The sequence below is a fragment of the Suillus subaureus genome (genome assembly GCF_016647635.1).
Source record: "Suillus subaureus strain MN1 chromosome Unknown BJ212scaffold_20, whole genome shotgun sequence".
NCBI lineage: Eukaryota > Fungi > Basidiomycota > Agaricomycetes > Boletales > Suillaceae > Suillus > Suillus subaureus.
In genome coordinates this window covers 423348-440086 of record NW_024538576.1, presented here as the reverse complement: position 1 = coordinate 440086, position 16739 = coordinate 423348, and the positions used below count along the sequence as shown (strand labels likewise).

Genomic DNA, 16739 nt, shown 5'->3' with positions numbered 1-16739 from the left:
CGACATTGAACGTGTACCATCATGATGACCCTATTGATAACTAGATTACCCCGGCTGTCGGTGATTGGGGTACCCTCGAGGCATGTATGAGCGTCAGCGCTTGAACGCAGCTTATTCATACAAACGGCAACACCTTCAAAAGAGATCTGAATAGACAGACGCTTTGCCCTCGACTTGACCATGGTCCTCTCACTGTGGGCTATCCTCTTCTGCGTCCCGTTTGTTTGTGCTTCACTTCAGAGTCTCAACGATACTTGTATCTATACACTCAATGACAGCGACCCTGCATCCAGCAACAACAACAGAACCTTATGGAGCATTATCTTGAGCTGTGGCTGGACTTTGTTTGCATGCACATGGTCTGCCGTCCACCCGAACATTCCGGGTATGAACGAAGGCAGAGCCGCCATTACCTCTCGTCGTTTGTTCATTATGGTTATGGCGTTGATCGCCCCAGAACTCATGATTACCTGGGCCACGCGACAGTTCTTCAGCGCTCGTGCAGCTGCAAAGGACTTCAATGATAGGTTTAGTGCACAACCTACCAAAGCCTACAGTGACCGTCGAGATATATCAGGGATGACAGCTACATCGCATCGTGACATTCCAGAAGGAAGTGGAAGTCCGAATTCTCCCAAACCCTCAAATTTCAGAAGTTTGTTAATACTCAGACTCTTCTGTCAGCCAGGAACTGACATGCAACTATTGCTTTCATAGGATTGACAATGGATCATGGATTCTTCACGTGGAAGCGTGGATCCAGACCTGTGACAGAGTTTGAGGGTTAGTTACATGCTCGTACTCTTCGGTCGGGCAGGGCTAACATGAAACTTCATAGGATGGACAGTGACGCATGGTTTCTTCGCGTGGATGGGTGGATTCATGCTCTACGTCAATGACGAGCCACGAGGCACTCTTACACCCGATGACCTTCTGCAATTCGTTGATGAGGGATCCGTGGACATGCCTCTCATCTCGGAGGCAGAGGTAGAAGATCGAAGTAAGGGTGATGGACTGTCGAAAGGCTTCGCCATTCTTCAGCTGGTGTGGTTCGTCGTCCAACTTTTCGCCCGATACGTTCAGAACCTTCCGATAACCCTGCTCGAAATCGATACACTGGCTGTAACTGCGCTGACCTGTATTTCGTACGGCTTGTGGTGGAAGAAGCCCAAGGACGTGAGATGTCCTTATGTTGTTCATTGGAAGAGACCAGCAGATCAGCTAAACGGATTGACATACGAGTACGTTGTCTATGTTTTTGCCTAAAACTGCTCTAATTTGCCTGCATTCCAGCAAGACAGATCTTAATCGACTTTGGGGAGGCCGTCTTCGCGGTCTCATCTATCCTCTTATCAGTCTGATGGGCATTGCACCTTTAATTTCCCCCCGTGCTGCCGGTTCTCGCCGTGTTCCATCTCTTGGTGGCTACGGCAAGTACTACGCCGGGATCGTAATTCTCATTGGATGTTCCAGTGGGATTGTGTTTGGAGGGATACATTGTCTGGCCTGGAACTACTTGTTTCAGACATACACGCAACACATGTTATGGCGTGCGGCTTCTCTTGGGATAGCTGGTGCGCCGATACTTCTTTTCCTTGATCTTGAGTATGGGATATGGCTGGGTCGTAATGTAAGGGAATACAGATATTTCATTATCACATTTGCTACAATCAGCTCTTTGATATATATTGCTGCACGCATTACGCTAATTTTGCTTATGCTCTTGAGCTTCCGATCACTGCCTTTTGGTGTATACGATACAGTAGTTTGGACCCAGTTTATTCCACATTTCTAATTTCAATACATCACATATGACACGCCAAGCACGCGCATCAAGACGACGACTTACCTGGCAGAAAATTGCATCCCGCTGTCGAGCAGGTTCGCGACGCGAGCTTATGCGAAGGTGTTCCCGTGCAACGCAGTACCGACCAGAAGCCTATCGGGCGTTGCCGGTACCTTACTTTCATGTTCTTCAGACTCTTCTGTCCACTGCCTCCTGGTGCCTAGTTTTTTGAATTCATGCCCGAACTCCTTGTCTCTACCCGCACACGAACAACGATGATCATTTGTGGTAGTCCGGTAGACACAACGATCTCATCACTTCGATCAAAAGGCACGGCTTTCGAGTCTGCTACTCAGCAAAAATGCTCGTTCCTCCCCTCCGATGCTCTCAGCTTTAGAGCGCCGCAGATGCACATCCTCTTCGCTCATCTGTTTATATATATGTTATGCCAAATGGAGGCAGCGAGTATGTATATGAATTCGTTCCCATTATGTGGAAAAGGATACACATGCGTACTCGCTAAATCTCTACTCGCCCGAGTCGCCTCTCACAAATTTCATATCGTAACATTTCTTGGTATTCACGTGAAATACTGTTCCACCAGGCTCCACTCCTGGCAACGAAATGGTTAGCAATTTACCCTTCGTTGATTCAGGCAAGCGTGCTTGCAAAGGAACACGAGGCTTCCAAATCCTCGGATTACGGGAGTGAGTACATGTTCTAGCTGATCACCCTGAACATCTCTTAACGTGTTTACGCCAGATTCGGCCGCTTTTGAAATCATCCTCGCACACAAGGATTTTCTGCTCTTGTATTAATCATGGCAAATGGTCTCAGGATGGTGGAGAATTTCCGAGCACTCTATCATCCAGAGTATCATCTCGATTGTTGCTTTCTTCGTATTTAGGTTTGGTTCGCGCTGATCATTGTATGCGAGCAGGTGGAAGACACTCTTTCGCATTCACAGACACTTTCGACTCCGGGCGCGAGTCGCATTTTTTCATCAAGGAGTTTGAAAAGGCGCACTGTTAGATGATTCCAGGGCATTCCGCCTTCACCAGTATTGAAATTGCAATTTACCTGAGATACATTCATTAACGGCTTCAGACCGCGTGCATAATAGGGAGCGCTGGGAAATGATGTCCTGTCTGCAACGTCAACCACGATGAAGGTACGATCCACTGCCAGTCCAAATCAATTGTATGTCGCTGATACGTCTCACCGTCACTTCACATTGCACATGCATGTACGATAGCATCACAAGCCCAGACATTTTGTGTCATTACTGATTACCGAAGCAATTAGCACTCAGAAAACATCTACCCGATCTCCTTCTGCGGGATCTGGAGCAGCGAGGGAGATTCAAAAACAAATAGGAGTTTAAGAGGACAACTTCATCAACGAAGAGTGCATTCCAGCCGACGACGCATGTCACTCATAGTGAATCTTCGTAGCAGTTCCCTGCATTCAACATCAGAGTGAGAAAATGAGTAAGGTTGAATTAATCCCTTGAAGAACCATCATGATTCTGAACGTGGGGGCACAACTTTCAACTTCTTTCACTCTGCCATTACGACCATTATGCGCTCGGGCTTTGAGATGCTGTATTGCTTTGATTAGTTTCTTCCGAACCAGTTTCAAGCATCCGAGTGGATTATGCAGGCGGACTCACCTCTCCTCAAGATGTCGCAGGCCAGACTAGGAGCATCCCTGCCTGTGATACATTCCCGCCACCTAACCCTTATTTCCCCAATGTCACCGCGACTCACTGATGTCGTCGCCTCAAGAATCATAAAGAGACTGCGGGGAGCTGTCGCAACCAAAATTATTGGAAGTGAGCAAGAGCGGCCAAATTCCACATCTAAGTTCATCGGAACTGATAGGAATGACTATTTTCCTAATGCCCTTCGTCTATTGTTAGTCTACGGCTTGTCCGAGTCTGCCACACCCGTACTTGATCATCCCAACTACGGTCTTGGTGCGGCCTTCACCACTTCATGAATCAATTAATCACTCGTGCCAGGGAGCGCCTGGCACTCGGCAGTGCAATCCTGTTTGCAATTTCACTGCCATCAGTGAATGTGGTACAGCATCAGCGCTTGAACCCAGCAGGCCCTTAAAGCCTGGGGGAGCAGGATGAACAGACGCCATGTCCTCAACTTTACCATCATGATGACCCTCCTACCTTGCGCTATCCTCTTATCTGTTCCGTTTGTGTGCGCTTCACTCCCCAGTCTCAATGATACCAGTACCCATGCACTCGATGCTAGCAACTGTCCATCCTGCAACACCAGAACCTTATGGGATATTCTCTTGAGCTGTGGCTTAACTTTGTTTGCGTGCACATGGACTGCCATCCATCCGAACATCCCGGGTATGGACGAGGGCAAAGTGGCTATTACCTCCCGTCGTCTATTCATCATGGTTATAGCGTTGATCGCCCCAGAACTCATGATCACGTGGGCCACGCGGCAGTTTTTCAGCGCTCGTGATGTTGCAAAGGACTTTAATGCCAGTGCGCATCAAGAATTCATAATTTTACCTTACGCGACCTACGACGATGATAGAACTATATCTACGACGGTTAGTAATGGTCATAGCGTTGATTGCCCCAGAACTCATGATTACATGGGCCACGCAGCAGTCTTTCATCCCTCGTGAAACTTCAGAGGACTTTAATGATGCGTTTAGTGCACAAAGTGCCACGACCCACGGCGATGATCGAGATATATCAAAGAGCCCAGCCACTTTAGTCAGTGACGTTTCAGAAGCAAGTAGAAGTTCAGGCGTCCCTAGATATGCAGAGTTTAAACGTCAGTTGATGCTTGGACTCTTCAATTAGGCAGGACTAACATGTAATCAATCCCTTCGTAGGATGGACAATAACCCATGGGTTCTTCGCATGGATGGGTGGATTTATGCTCTACGTCAATGGCGAGCCGCGAGCTACCCTTACTCCCGATAAACTCCTGAAGCTCGTCTGTAAGGGATTTGTGGACTTTCCTGCCATCACAAAGGCAGAGATAGAAGATCGAAGTAAGGGTGATGGACTGTCCAAAGGCATCGCCGTTCTTCAGTTGGTGTGGTTCGTCGCCCAGCTTGTTGCCCGTTACATCCAGAGCCTTCCGATAACCCTACTTGAAATTGACACCTTGGCCGTAGCTGCCCTTACCTGCATTTCTTATGCTTTGTGGTGGAAGAAACCTAAGGATGTAGGATGTCCTTATGTTGTTCATCTGAAAGCAGCCACGGCTCTGCCAGGCCAGTTAGCCTATGGGTACGTTGTCAATATCGTTGCCTGAAATTGTTTTGATTCATTTGCATTCTGGCAATAGAGACTTTCTTGATGATGATTCCTCAACCATCGACATAAGCCGTCCCTCTGAGTCATACTATAGGCGGATTAGGAGACGTATTGCCTATCCCTTTTTGTGTCTTATGGGCATTATGGCAACACCTTCCCACCGTGCTATCCGTTCTCGTCGTGTTCCGTCTCTAGGTGGCTACCGTGACGGTTTTGGACACTACAGCGGTTCGAGGGGGCTACTGACTAGGTATCGTGATGGTGAGATCATACTTCTCATTGGATGTTTCGGTGGTGTGGTGTTCGGAGGGATACACTGTCTCGGTTGGAATTACTTTTTTCACAGCCACGCAGAGCACATATTATGGCGCGCAACCTCCCTTGTGCTGATATGTGTACCGGTGTTTTTTTTGCTGAATACCCTGGCATTCATGCATCGCGGGAAGTTTTGGTTAGTAATATTTGGTTTTTCTTCTGCACAAATAGTCTCTCTCATATATATCATGGCACGTGTTACGTTAATTGTACTCATACTTCTGAGCTTACAATCACCACCTACTGGCATATACGATACAGTAGCTTGGACCGGGTTCATCCCACATTTGTAGTTTCATTACATGATTGATGTAACTGGGCATGATAACCTACTTGATGGATCGCTGTTAAAATATGACTCGGGTAAGTTCGAGCTACCATATGTTCCCCAGTCATAGGTTTGCGAAATGAATATCAGTGAACACGAACTTTGCCATCGAAATGTGACTACGATAAAATATAGTAGTGTACTCGTATGTCAGTGACATGTACATGCAAAAAGAACAGTCCTGAAGAGTTTACGAACACATGTGAACATCACACCAATATACTTATTACCTTTAGCAAAGTCTATCAGTCTGACCCTGCAGCTGCAGTGGTTCGAAAGGAAACTCGGAGGCTCGCGGGAAGGGAAGATGTGTGAAGAAGGCATATCCTCCAAAGATGGATGCGCTTGGGAAATCGTCACCGATGATGTCAACATGGTGATACTTCACATGAAATGAAGTATAATAGTCGTGCTCATTCGACGATGCGTTGACCCAGCGTGAACATACGCAAATGCAGCCATAGTTAGAACCTGGCTAAGTCGTCCTCGCGTGAATTTAGAAACTGGGGTATGCCCGCGCTCGGGCCAGTACTTCAAAAAAAACACCGAAGTCAAATCTAAACATCAAAAACTAATGTCCTAGTGAGTTCGCTTCTTTTCCATTTTTCCAACTGCACAAGCAAATGAGTGAAGCAGGTGCGTGTCTCTGTTTTCCCATCTCTACAGGTAATATCTGTTCATCGACATGAGAGTAGCTGTGGAGCTACAATGTTCCTGTAGGCCCCACTTGCAAATAAAGTTGTGATATGCGACGCGTAAAAGTTCTGCTGGCAGTGAGCAGGAGTCACTAGCTCAATTTCTCACGAAATAACCGCAAGGGGTTCTGCGTAAACTATTCCGCCAAACAGAGTCCTGGTCAAAACACTAAGCGTTGCTTTTCGCGACAGTATAAAAGTAAGTCATCTCCTACCGTCCATTCCACCTCAAGGCTCAGCAGTTCATACCACCTCGCACAAACAATGCATTTCGCCTTCCTCACCGTTATTGTTGCGCTGACAGCATCTATAATGTCTGTCAATGCGTGTCAGCCAGACGGCGAAAGTTGCACCAGTGACGGTGACTGCTGCAATAAAGAGAGTACCTGCGCTCTCATTGTAAGTAGTAGTAGTTTGCATTGCATCAAATTTTCACCTGATGACCGACTCTTTGCGTCTTGTGATATCAGCCAACTGGTGCTCAAATCTGCTATAATCCCGGCGATGAGCCTTCAAGAGGAGGCCGGTAAATTCCTGCGTAGCACCACATTGGTGAGTTATGTTTCTGCTTTCTCATTGATATTGTTGTTGATCGAATAATATGCAGTTCGCTGTTAATTGGAGGCTATGCTGCAACGTGAATGAAGTATTTGCGCATTTGTTGGTTTTGGTGTAAATAGAACCTGGCTTGTAATCCGAAATGGTTCGACTACATGGTATGCCATCTTCGATCCAGCCACAAACATGAAAGGTTGAATCAATGGTTACAAGACCATCTTGTTGTAAGGCTGGCAATGAGTTCAGCTGAGAATGATGATCGATACAAGTAAGCAGAGTAAAGACGCCTGAATGCACTGAGTTGAAGTTACGACGTGAGACGAGGACTTTCTGAGGATATTAGACATGCTTGGAGCGGAGAAAAAAATGGGTGTGATTCTGCTATCGAATCCGAGGTACATGGCCAGGCTATATACATTCGTGTGTGGCTCAATAGCCAAACTGAGGATGCGTGACGGACACCTGAAGATGAGGGTTCAACAATTGGATGTATCATTGTGCCTAGAATGTAATACAACCTTTACATAGTCATCCATGCAGTACTCCAATTACAGATACATTCCCAGTCCGTGTGGGGTTCAGAATGGCTCGTGTCGGAATGTTGGCAACCATTCTATTGCACGTTGGTAACTGGTGAGCGTTAGCCTGGGACGACGTGGCCATTTACAGTGATCTCGCGTTTGCTGTAGAAATGGAAGAACCAAGTCAATGTTTGTGTTCGTATCATCCACTTTGAAATATGACAATGAAACATACGTATCTTGGATGGCTCCACCATCACCACAGAAGACAATATGCACATCCATGCGATTCTTTGCAGTACGCAGCGTATGGCTGTCGATGCAATGGGAGCCTGGCCAACCCTCGCACGTACGTGTGTCGATTTGACGTGTTCTTCCTTGGGACCGAGGCTCCTGAACATCGTTTGTTCTGTCCTTTGATTGAGTACATACGCCAGCCGTTGGAGCTTCGACAAGATGTGGATGTGCCTGCATTGTCAATTTAGTGGTTGGATGCTCTATGAGTGAAAACTAGCGGGATATTGTGCGCATATACGCTGAAGGGTGCGTTAAATGGTTGTATATATGCGCTGTATCATGGAAATTAGGATGTATGCGTGGTATTTTGGACATTCATAAAGGATATATGCGCCTCATTACTCGCTAGAGGCGCTCCGGCAGTACTCCTGGAGATGGCTGAACACCTATGCACGCCTTCGTGAGGTTTGCAGATGATTTGAACAGCTTTTGGGTGCTGGGTATCTCTACTTTAGATGTACACATCCCGAAATGCAACAGAAAACGCACCACACAATCCAACGAAAGCGGCTATGCCACAGGTATCTTCGTATTTTGTTCTCAGGGCTATTAATGATAACATAGGTGAACGATGAGAACACTACTAGATAGAAGGCAACAACGTGCTTTGCAAAGATATTCGCCACACTGTGTCTACTGCCGAGCACGTTCGGGAAACGCGTTAACGCGAAGGCGCATCTCACAAAATACAATGTGTCGAAAGCAAGTGTAGTGGTGAGCTAACTGGCGGGGGGTTGTGAGTCGATTACAAGCAAAATACAGGGACAGCGTTGTTAGATCCATCACCAGCAGCGAGCGTGGCAAATTGTTGAATAATAAGGTGTGCTAATCAGCCGACAATATTCGCGTCGGAAGCGAAGCTGCAGAAGACTGCGATGCATGTTGGCCACGTGGAAATCTTGCAAATGCTCATGAAGGAGATAATAATACGAGGACATCGGTGTCGTGTAATTATGTAAGGAGTCAAAGACGAGAACAAGTGGAAGTGCTGTGTAAGAATTCGGGTGTTGCCGGTGATCTTGAGCTTGAACTCTCATCTGACCTTGTTCTGATCGTCGCTCACAACGTTAACAGCTCCTCTCTTGTGACTTGGATGACAAGGCCGCGGCTTCTGCTACTAGCAATGCAAACGCTCTCTTCTGGCCTTTCACTTGAATCCTATGCTCTCAGTTTCAGAGCGCCAGGCTTTCTTCTCTTTATCTTTTCTCCGCGTGTTGTCCCTGTAGTACCTAATCGAAGCAGCGATTATGTATGTGGAGCTCTGTTCTGAAATGTGGAACATGGGATGCACATGCATAGTTGCTGTATTTCTGACTCGTCTCTTACGACATAGTAACAAATGTATGGGCGCAGTCTCTTCTAGGCAACAGTCCTAGTTCCCGCAGCAATTGAATGGATAAGAACACACCTGATTGCCTCGTGTTCAGGCTGTCTTATCTTTAAGTCATCAGACTTCGATTTGTAGGCGTCGTATGCACCGGATTCGCGTAAAATGCTGTGCGATTATTGTATCAGGCTCGAACTTCATCCCATGGCATGGTCAAAAGTCAACTTTTCTTCCCAAAGCTTCTCTTAATCGACGAACACGAGGCTTCCAAAATCTAGGATCACGGGAGTTAGCGCGTGTTCTAGCGGATCGTCCTTGGATATATTCGAACGAATCATAGTGGCTGTTTGGTTCCTCAAGCGCCAGAGTCGCACATAAAATGGCCGCGTCGTGACCGCGAACTCAGACCAATTCTGAAACCACCCTCCATCATATCTACACTTATATCAACCAATGGCACACAGTTCTCACAACGGGGTTTCCCCGGTACACCACCATCCAGAATATTATCTGAAAGATGGCAATATCACTTTTATCGTACGCCACACCTATTTTATGTCTCGCTCGCGCTGATCGCCACATGGGAGCAGGTCGAAGATACACTCTTCCGCGTTCACAGGCACTTTTTCGAATGCGAATCACAATTTTTCGTAAAGGAATTTGCAAAGGCTCCCAGGGAGGGAACCTCTGATTCCACCGCGTTTCGACTCGATAAAGTAACCATCGCCGACTTCGCGAATTTCTTATGGGTCTGGTATAGTCCGTAAGCATTAATTTAAGTTATTACATCCCGCAGGCATCGTAATTGATCACTGGACACAGCTCGTACAGGCGCGGAAGCAAGCCAAAAGATCATTGGCTTACCATACTGGAACTCTCAACCGTCTGGCAGTTCCCAGAAATGAAGAAGCTAGCCATCGATGAGCTCCAGAAATTCGACATAGAACCCGTCGAAAAAATCACTACGTACGACAGATACCAAATCGATAAATCCCTTCTCTTGCCTGCATATAAGCTCCTGTGCAAGCGGGTGGGCCGAATGTCCATCGAGGAGGGTGAGCAACTCAAATTGCACACTGTCCTCGGGATACAAGAAGCTCGCGAGCGTGCGATCAGGAGCGCAGCGGAGGGTGGGTGCCGTAGCCCGACCTCCGCTGATGCAGACGATGAGGAGTTGGAGAGGATCTTGATTGATGTATTTAGTCTCAAAGGACCCACCGCTAACCGACAGGGCGCGCAGCCGCCGGTAAAATCAGACCCGGTGCCAATCGTCAAGACTCCGACCCGACTCCAAATGTGAATGGAGCCAATAAGTCGTCTTCATCGGGTTCGGTAAGTAAATTCTTCAGGCTTGGTCGAGTATGTTGTGTGGCTGATTGAAGACAGTCCTCTCAAAATGATAATAAGCAGCAGAAAGACGCCAATAAAAATACAGGACCGGTATGTAATCCGACTCACTGAACGTAATCCGCTGACGCCGGAGAAATGCAGGGGAAAAAATGGTGAGAGACGAATTGACGAATGACGAGGGTTGCTTGACTGCCCGCTAGACGAAATTCGTAACAGAGCGGAGAGCGAAGCGCGCGCTGGTCTATTTGTCCCTTCCGAGTCCATCACACAATGGTAGTCACATACGTATCCTCTTTGCACGATACCTTAGTTTCTGAAATTTTGATCATTATGTGCTCTGCACAATACAGTCTATCGAAGCGCCAGCACATAGACCGAAGCTGTCTGGTTGAATAACCAGAGCCGCAGAAGACGTGGAGAGGTCAACAAGGCGGTCAAATGGAAATCTCAAATGCAGCTTGGGGCGATATTCTGAGGACATCCGTATTGCGAACCGTGTGCAGTGGCTTGTATAAGGAAATTCAGAGACGCGTCGATCCAGCACGAACATTCAACAAGAGCGAAGGCACGTTAGAAGGCAATCAATGATTCAAGCGTGTCTATAGTCCCAAGAAAGGTGCTGTATAAGCAAGTCTTTCGGGCGTTGCCGGTGGTACTGTACCGTTTTCAATATTTCCTCTCATGTTCCGTCTCACCAGTACACTCAACGACTCAACAACGACTTTAGTCATATTTTCACGCCCGAGCTCCTTGTGTGTACCAGAGGGCGATATAATAATGGTGGTTTGATAGACACAAGGAGCTCCTCACTTGGACGATAAGCTATGCCTTCCACAACGCAGCTTGAACCGCATTCAATGCGCTTGATGGTCTCAGCTTTAGAGTGTCAGCGATGCAGATCCTCTTTGCTGGTCTGTTTCTCCATGTTATGCCTGCCTGCGGTAGCGAGTATGCATATGGTGCTGTTCGCAGAAGATTGAACAGGACACATGCATACTCACTGTATTTCTGACTCGCATCTTACGACATTCATATCACGAGTTTGTCATGGAAAAACAATCAGCTTGTCTCTTCGGAGCAGTGGTTCTAGTTCTCCGCAGCAATTGGATTTGGAGCGCATATGACCGTCTTGTGTTCGAGCTGTCTTATCTTTGATGTATCAAGCTTCGATTTGTGGGTGTCATGTGTATTGGATCCGCTTGAAATGCTGTGCTATTGTGGTATCAGGCTCCAATGATTGTCCTGGCTGCGGAATGGGTCATAATTCGCCTTCCCTTCTCAAGTACACTTGCCCGAATCAACGAACACGAGGCTTCTAAATCCTAGGATTACGTGAGGTGGCGCATGGTCGTCCCGGGATACCTTTACGAATCACAGTGCTATTGTGACCCAGCGCTCGAGTTGCGCATAAAATGGCTGCGTCGTTTCCGCGAACTACGGTCAGCTTTGAAACCATCCTCGCACACGGCTCTCATATCAACCATGGCACACGGCTCTCAGAACGGCGTGTCTCCAATGCACCACCACCCCGAATACTATCTTAAAGACGGTGATATCACCTTCCACGTACGCCACAACTTTCACATGTCCCACTCGTGCTGATCGCCACATGCGAGCAGGTCCAAGGCACTCTCTTTTGCGTGCACAGACACTTCTTTGAGCGCGAGTCGCAATTTTTCGCCAAGGAATTTGCGAAGGCTCCCAAGGAGGGAACTTCCGATTCCACTGCGTTTCGACTTGATCGGGTAAACGCCACTGACTTCGCGAACTTCTTATGGGTCTGGTATAGTCCGTAAGAAATAATTCAAATTATTATATCTTGCCGGCATCGTAATTGATCCCTGTCACAGCTCGTACAGGCGCGAAAGCAAACCGAAGGATCATTGGCTTACTATACTGGAGCTCTCGACAATCTGGCAATTCCCAGAAATGAAGAAACTTGCTGTCGATGAGCTCCAGAACCTCGAAATCGAACCTATTGAAAAAATTACCACGTACGACAGATACAACATCGACAAATCCCTTCTCTTGCCTGCATATAAGCTCCTGTGCAAGCGGGCGAGCCGGATGTCCGCCGAGGAGGGTAGCACGGCTAAAGATGCCCACTATCCTCGGGATACACGAGGCTCGCGAGCGTGCGATCAGGAGCGCAGCGGAGAGCGGGTGTCGTAGCCCGACCTCCGCTGATGCAGGCGACGAGGAGTTGGACAAGATTTTGATTGATGTGTTCAATCTCGAGAGTCGTGCCACTAACCGACAGGGCGCGCAGTCGCAGGCGAAATCAGACCCAGCGCCGACTCTGAAGCCGGATTTGAATGGAACCACCAATGGCAATAGGTCGCCTCCATCAGGTTCCGTAAGTAAACGTCTTTCGCTCGAGACCGTATGTTGTGGGGCTGATTGAAACATAGTCTACCCAGAATGATAATAAGCAGAAAGACGCGGACAAAAATAAAGGCACAGTATGTTACGCGAGTTACTAAACATTGTTCACTGATGCTCAAAGCACACAGGGAAAGCAAAGTTGAGTGAGGAACCGACGGAAGGCGGAGGTTCCTCCACTGAGTTCTCGGTTTCCGTGGTAGAGAAGAAAGTGGAGCTCGCTCTGCTTAAGTTGTATCTTCCAACATTCATCCAATCTGTTGTGACAGTAGTATTTGCGTACGTTGCTCTCGTTGTATGATATCAAGTCTCTCGATTCGGTACGAATGTACTCTGTAATTATATATTGTTGACCAGCCGTTGAAGCTCCAGCAGCCAGAGAGAATTTGAAGTCCAGTTGACGCTCTGCTTCACATGGACGTGAATCAATCTTTTAAACCTGTGGCCTCATTGCTAGCACCAGTATGATTAGCATCTCAGTGCGCTACGAGCCCTCCGACCCCAGATCACACTGCAGGACAGCACATTACAGCTATATTCTCTTGGATATGAAGAGTGTCTCTGATGCAGACCGAGTCTGAATTCAGCAAGTCCTCCGTGCTCTCATGTCCAAGAGCCCTGGAGTCGGGTTATCCCTCGTCTGCGAACGTGACAGAGTCGCTAGTTTTGTTCAGCAGGGCGTAGACCCCTCTCACGCTAGATAGTACGCATGTATGTTAGTGCGCAATGGGCTGCTCTCTTTTTCTAAGCCAAGAGTCCCTCGATCCAGATTGACTGTTCATCGGTGCCCATCGAGACGCTTCCTTCCAGGCCGTTATTTTCTAATGCTCAACAGCAACACCTCAGTTTCCGCGCTCTATTGAGGTGCGTCAAAGCTGTGGAATCGTTTGCCGATATCCGCATGAGGTGTTATTTTTGTAGTCCACACCTCGCACCATGAGCACATGGACACGAGCGGGAAGCATCATTACCAGCGAAATCACAAGCCCAACAGAAGTCGATCTCCGTCAGCAAGATCTGGAACAGGGAAAGATATATATAAATGGAAGCCAAAAATGAATGAGGTTTCGGGAGAACGTTGTGATGAATCAAAGGGTGCATACCAGTACCGTGTTTCACATACGGACACGCTACGATAGAGTTCCGCCATATAGTACATAGACGAACTCCATGATAGCGTGACCGTATCAGCACTGTCGGATCCAGACCGTGTCAACAGTAAGTCAATGTGTTTCTACTACCCTGGTTCAATCTCTCATCAAAATGATCACGTACATCAGCTGAACGTTCGTGCCTCTCCTTGGAAGACGGGGTTATGAGGCAGTACTTATTTGTCTCGATTCGATTTCTATGCATGAATTCCCGAGACCGTGGTGCCCACGATCAGAGGAATAGTCCAAGTCTAAGTTTTCACCAACCTGCAGGTAAGTTCAGAGGTCTCCGACCTTTCGATTAGTAGCAACTAACATTAATATGTACCTTCACAGGATGGACCGTTACATGAAAACCTACATTACCAAAATTGGTAGTCCTCGTCCGTATCATCGTCGACGTCGTCCTCCTGGCGACGATATACTTCCTTGGACAGAGACAGCGGAATACTTTGATCAGAGGACGTCGATGAACCTGGAACGGTATCAGTAATGACAGAGAAAACATGGCCGATTTGTACCCACTGTTGTCAGAGAAATTGAATTCATGGGTATTTTCAATCGCAAGCGTATACAATTCTATCTCGGCCTCGGCTCGGCGCATCTTTGCTTGCAAGGTGAACAAATCGCGCTCAAGAGGGCGCATATAAGCGCTGTCACGCTTGTTGGCAAATGACCTTGCCATCAGCTCCGCCTGACTGGCTAGTTCTATTTTGAATGCCACATATAAGGCTTCTTGGGCTCTAGCGGTGACCCACGTGCTCAACAGAGGTAACGAGGGGGTGATGTGCTGAAGGATAATGAGCACAGCTAAGTAGATTATTGCAGTACTCACGTTCAAAATGGCGGATTTTGATTTTTCTTCCTGTGCGGTGGTTAACTGATCCAGTATTGACACAGTAGAGCCGTCCAAAGGTGAATAATTTTCAATGAAGGGTTCTGCAGCTGGTATGAGGTGGGCTTCGTTCCTCATTAGCCAATCTTCGCACATCTCTTGCGTAGCTATCGAACAGGTCAAAGGTGCGACCTCTTTCTTCGACATTGCTGAGGGTGTCATAATCTCACGTTTGGCCGGATCGTTGACGTGCGTTAATGCTACAGAGCAAGAAGGTTAGACCACACATCCGCATCCAAAATTCAAAGAAACTCACGCGTCCGATATTGCTCGAGGCGTTCGATAGCCTGGCTGTACAAAGACACCTCTATTTGACACCGTTTCTTCCTTTCTTCTATCAGAAGTCGTTCCACAATTGCATGACTTCCGTCATCTCCACCAGTACAGGAGCTCTGATGCAATCGCAATGTTTCTTCCTGCTTCGCTTCTATACTGCGCTCCCCAACTAGCTCCCAAAGATCAGCAGGATAGACTTGGTCCTTGAGCAAAAACGACAAGACGAATAATTCAGTTCGAAGCTATGTGATATACAAATCAGGATGTATAACTCGAAATATGGGGTATCGACTGACCTTCTGATTCACTACGAGTCCGATGTAGTCATCCAACAATCCAGTGCCTAGTGAGTTCGACATTTGAAAGATGCTGATACGAGCAGCTGATGAATCGAACAGCACCGGTGAGAGATGGGATGGCATCTTGAATGAGTGACGTACTGTGGGGTAGTGCGCAAGTAGGAACCCGTTGGATCTACGAATGTATGACTATATGTAGCACCTCGGGCTGAGCTAACGGAGGGCGAGATCCAGATCTCCGTTCGGTGAGAATCTTCACAGCAGCTCTATGGTCCGGGATCTAGACACACCTAGTATAGAAAGAGGACAGCGCAGGATCCGGATAACTGACATGCTTGTGGCACAATCAGAATGGATCGAGCATGATGTCACATGACACAAAATGAACTAGAGCCGTACCACAAAATGAACAATGTCCAGTAGTTGTATTTCTTGCAATATTAGATGATCGTTTTGAAAGGAACTGATACGACCCAGCAATACCACTTCAGTTTAGGGCCGAGATCGATTGAATTATCATCTGAATCCTGGAGAAAAGCGGCTGAAGAACTATAATCGAAAGAAGGAGTAATGTCGAACACTGTAAGATGGACGACAAGGTGAATTGGCATGTGTGCCATGTATGGGCCAAAAGGTAAGACCTGACAGGAACATGTTCATGCGCATGGATTTACAGCGTGATCAAGCTATGACGGGAGACTCGCGAATAGGGAGGCGGTGCGTGTGAAGTGGTAGAACACTGGAAAAAGCCGCGATGGAGTTGACATAGAAAATACAGGCCAGTGCGGTTACCAGGCTCCAGCAACCATCTGTTGTGCTGCCATATCGCTTACTTCCGTCCCTCGGTAAATCTGTATGGGACATACCTTTCTCGCCATACTTCGCCAAGGCCACCACTTCTCTGTGACACCACATCATCAATTGGGCTCAGGAGCCACCTGCGCCATCGGAAGTCAATCTGACACTCGAATGTAACTTGCTCTTGGCATCGAGGAATCTTCGATGATGCTCGGGCAAGCTCAGCAACAGTGTCCAGCCGGTCAGATTGGAAGTGACGAGCAGAGCAATGTTGGTGGATATGTGAGGGGGAAATGATTGAAGGGGAGTTATGAACAAACGTCTGTAAGGACTTGACAAGCTTGTGGAAGAATCCTACATATGAGCATGAGGCAAATCTTCCACGTCTAAAGACTGTCTACGGAGAAGGCAATCGGTGAGTGTCCTTGGATGAGAAGTTGGAATGCGTACCTCTTGA

General features: G+C 47.5%; 5 protein-coding genes across 5 annotated transcripts; 4 read left to right on the top strand and 1 right to left on the bottom strand.

Moving 5' to 3' along the window:
* Positions 1 to 180: 180 nt before the first annotated feature.
* Positions 181 to 2604, top strand: BJ212DRAFT_1300486 (uncharacterized protein; the record flags this gene model as incomplete). Its single annotated transcript, XM_041332997.1, has 9 exons — positions 181 to 655; positions 718 to 783; positions 839 to 1241; positions 1294 to 1630; positions 1825 to 1881; positions 2011 to 2251; positions 2391 to 2413; positions 2442 to 2493; positions 2549 to 2604. The coding sequence occupies 9 exons, from the start codon at positions 181 to 183 to the stop codon at positions 2602 to 2604; spliced, it is 1710 nt and encodes a 569-aa protein (XP_041192028.1).
* A 1211-nt stretch (positions 2605 to 3815) lies between these two features.
* Positions 3816 to 5754, top strand: BJ212DRAFT_347280 (uncharacterized protein). Its single transcript, XM_041342976.1, has 4 exons — positions 3816 to 4369; positions 4428 to 4599; positions 4661 to 5063; positions 5122 to 5754. Exons 1-4 carry the CDS (start codon positions 3923 to 3925, stop codon positions 5696 to 5698), a joined length of 1599 nt encoding a protein of 532 aa, XP_041192027.1. The 5' UTR covers positions 3816 to 3922; the 3' UTR covers positions 5699 to 5754.
* Positions 5755 to 9584: 3830 nt separating this feature from the next.
* Positions 9585 to 10431, top strand: BJ212DRAFT_1274053 (uncharacterized protein; the record flags this gene model as incomplete). The annotated part of the gene is made up of 3 exons (XM_041331137.1): positions 9585 to 9668; positions 9722 to 9894; positions 9954 to 10431. The coding sequence occupies 3 exons, from the start codon at positions 9585 to 9587 to the stop codon at positions 10429 to 10431; spliced, it is 735 nt and encodes a 244-aa protein (XP_041192026.1).
* A 1491-nt stretch (positions 10432 to 11922) lies between these two features.
* Positions 11923 to 13233, top strand: BJ212DRAFT_1361422 (uncharacterized protein). The gene is made up of 4 exons (XM_041335915.1): positions 11923 to 12047; positions 12101 to 12273; positions 12332 to 12529; positions 12564 to 13233. Exons 1-4 carry the CDS (start codon positions 11964 to 11966, stop codon positions 12883 to 12885), a joined length of 777 nt encoding a protein of 258 aa, XP_041192025.1. The 5' UTR covers positions 11923 to 11963; the 3' UTR covers positions 12886 to 13233.
* A 1026-nt stretch (positions 13234 to 14259) lies between these two features.
* BJ212DRAFT_1361415 (uncharacterized protein) lies at positions 14260 to 15648 on the bottom strand. The gene is made up of 5 exons (XM_041335914.1): positions 15482 to 15648; positions 15166 to 15427; positions 14850 to 15109; positions 14540 to 14804; positions 14260 to 14489 (listed from the first exon to the last, which is right to left on the bottom strand). Exons 1-5 carry the CDS (start codon positions 15605 to 15607, stop codon positions 14377 to 14379), a joined length of 1026 nt encoding a protein of 341 aa, XP_041192024.1. The 5' UTR covers positions 15608 to 15648; the 3' UTR covers positions 14260 to 14376.
* Between the last annotated feature and the right edge of the window lie 1091 nt (positions 15649 to 16739).

Bases quoted from the DNA above. Each gene is read 5' to 3' on its own strand.
- BJ212DRAFT_347280 (XM_041342976.1), top strand. From the start codon at position 3,923: ATGAACAGACGCCATGTCCTCAACTTTACCATCATGATGACCCTCCTA. The intron at 4,370-4,427 runs GTTAGTAATGGT...TGGGCCACGCAG, and splicing joins ATAGAACTATATCTACGACG to CAGTCTTTCATCCCTCGTGA. The intron at 5,064-5,121 runs GTACGTTGTCAA...TTCTGGCAATAG, and splicing joins CCAGGCCAGTTAGCCTATGG to AGACTTTCTTGATGATGATT.
- BJ212DRAFT_1361422 (XM_041335915.1), top strand. From the start codon at position 11,964: ATGGCACACGGCTCTCAGAACGGCGTGTCTCCAATGCACCACCACCCC. The intron at 12,274-12,331 runs GTAAGAAATAAT...TCCCTGTCACAG, and splicing joins TTATGGGTCTGGTATAGTCC to CTCGTACAGGCGCGAAAGCA. The intron at 12,530-12,563 runs GTGCAAGCGGGC...TCCGCCGAGGAG, and splicing joins TTGCCTGCATATAAGCTCCT to GGTAGCACGGCTAAAGATGC.
- BJ212DRAFT_1361415 (XM_041335914.1), bottom strand. From the start codon at position 15,607: ATGCCATCCCATCTCTCACCGGTGCTGTTCGATTCATCAGCTGCTCGT. The intron at 15,110-15,165 runs GTGAGTTTCTTT...CTTGCTCTGTAG, and splicing joins CCTCGAGCAATATCGGACGC to CATTAACGCACGTCAACGAT. The intron at 14,805-14,849 runs GTGAGTACTGCA...ATTATCCTTCAG, and splicing joins CAAAATCCGCCATTTTGAAC to CACATCACCCCCTCGTTACC.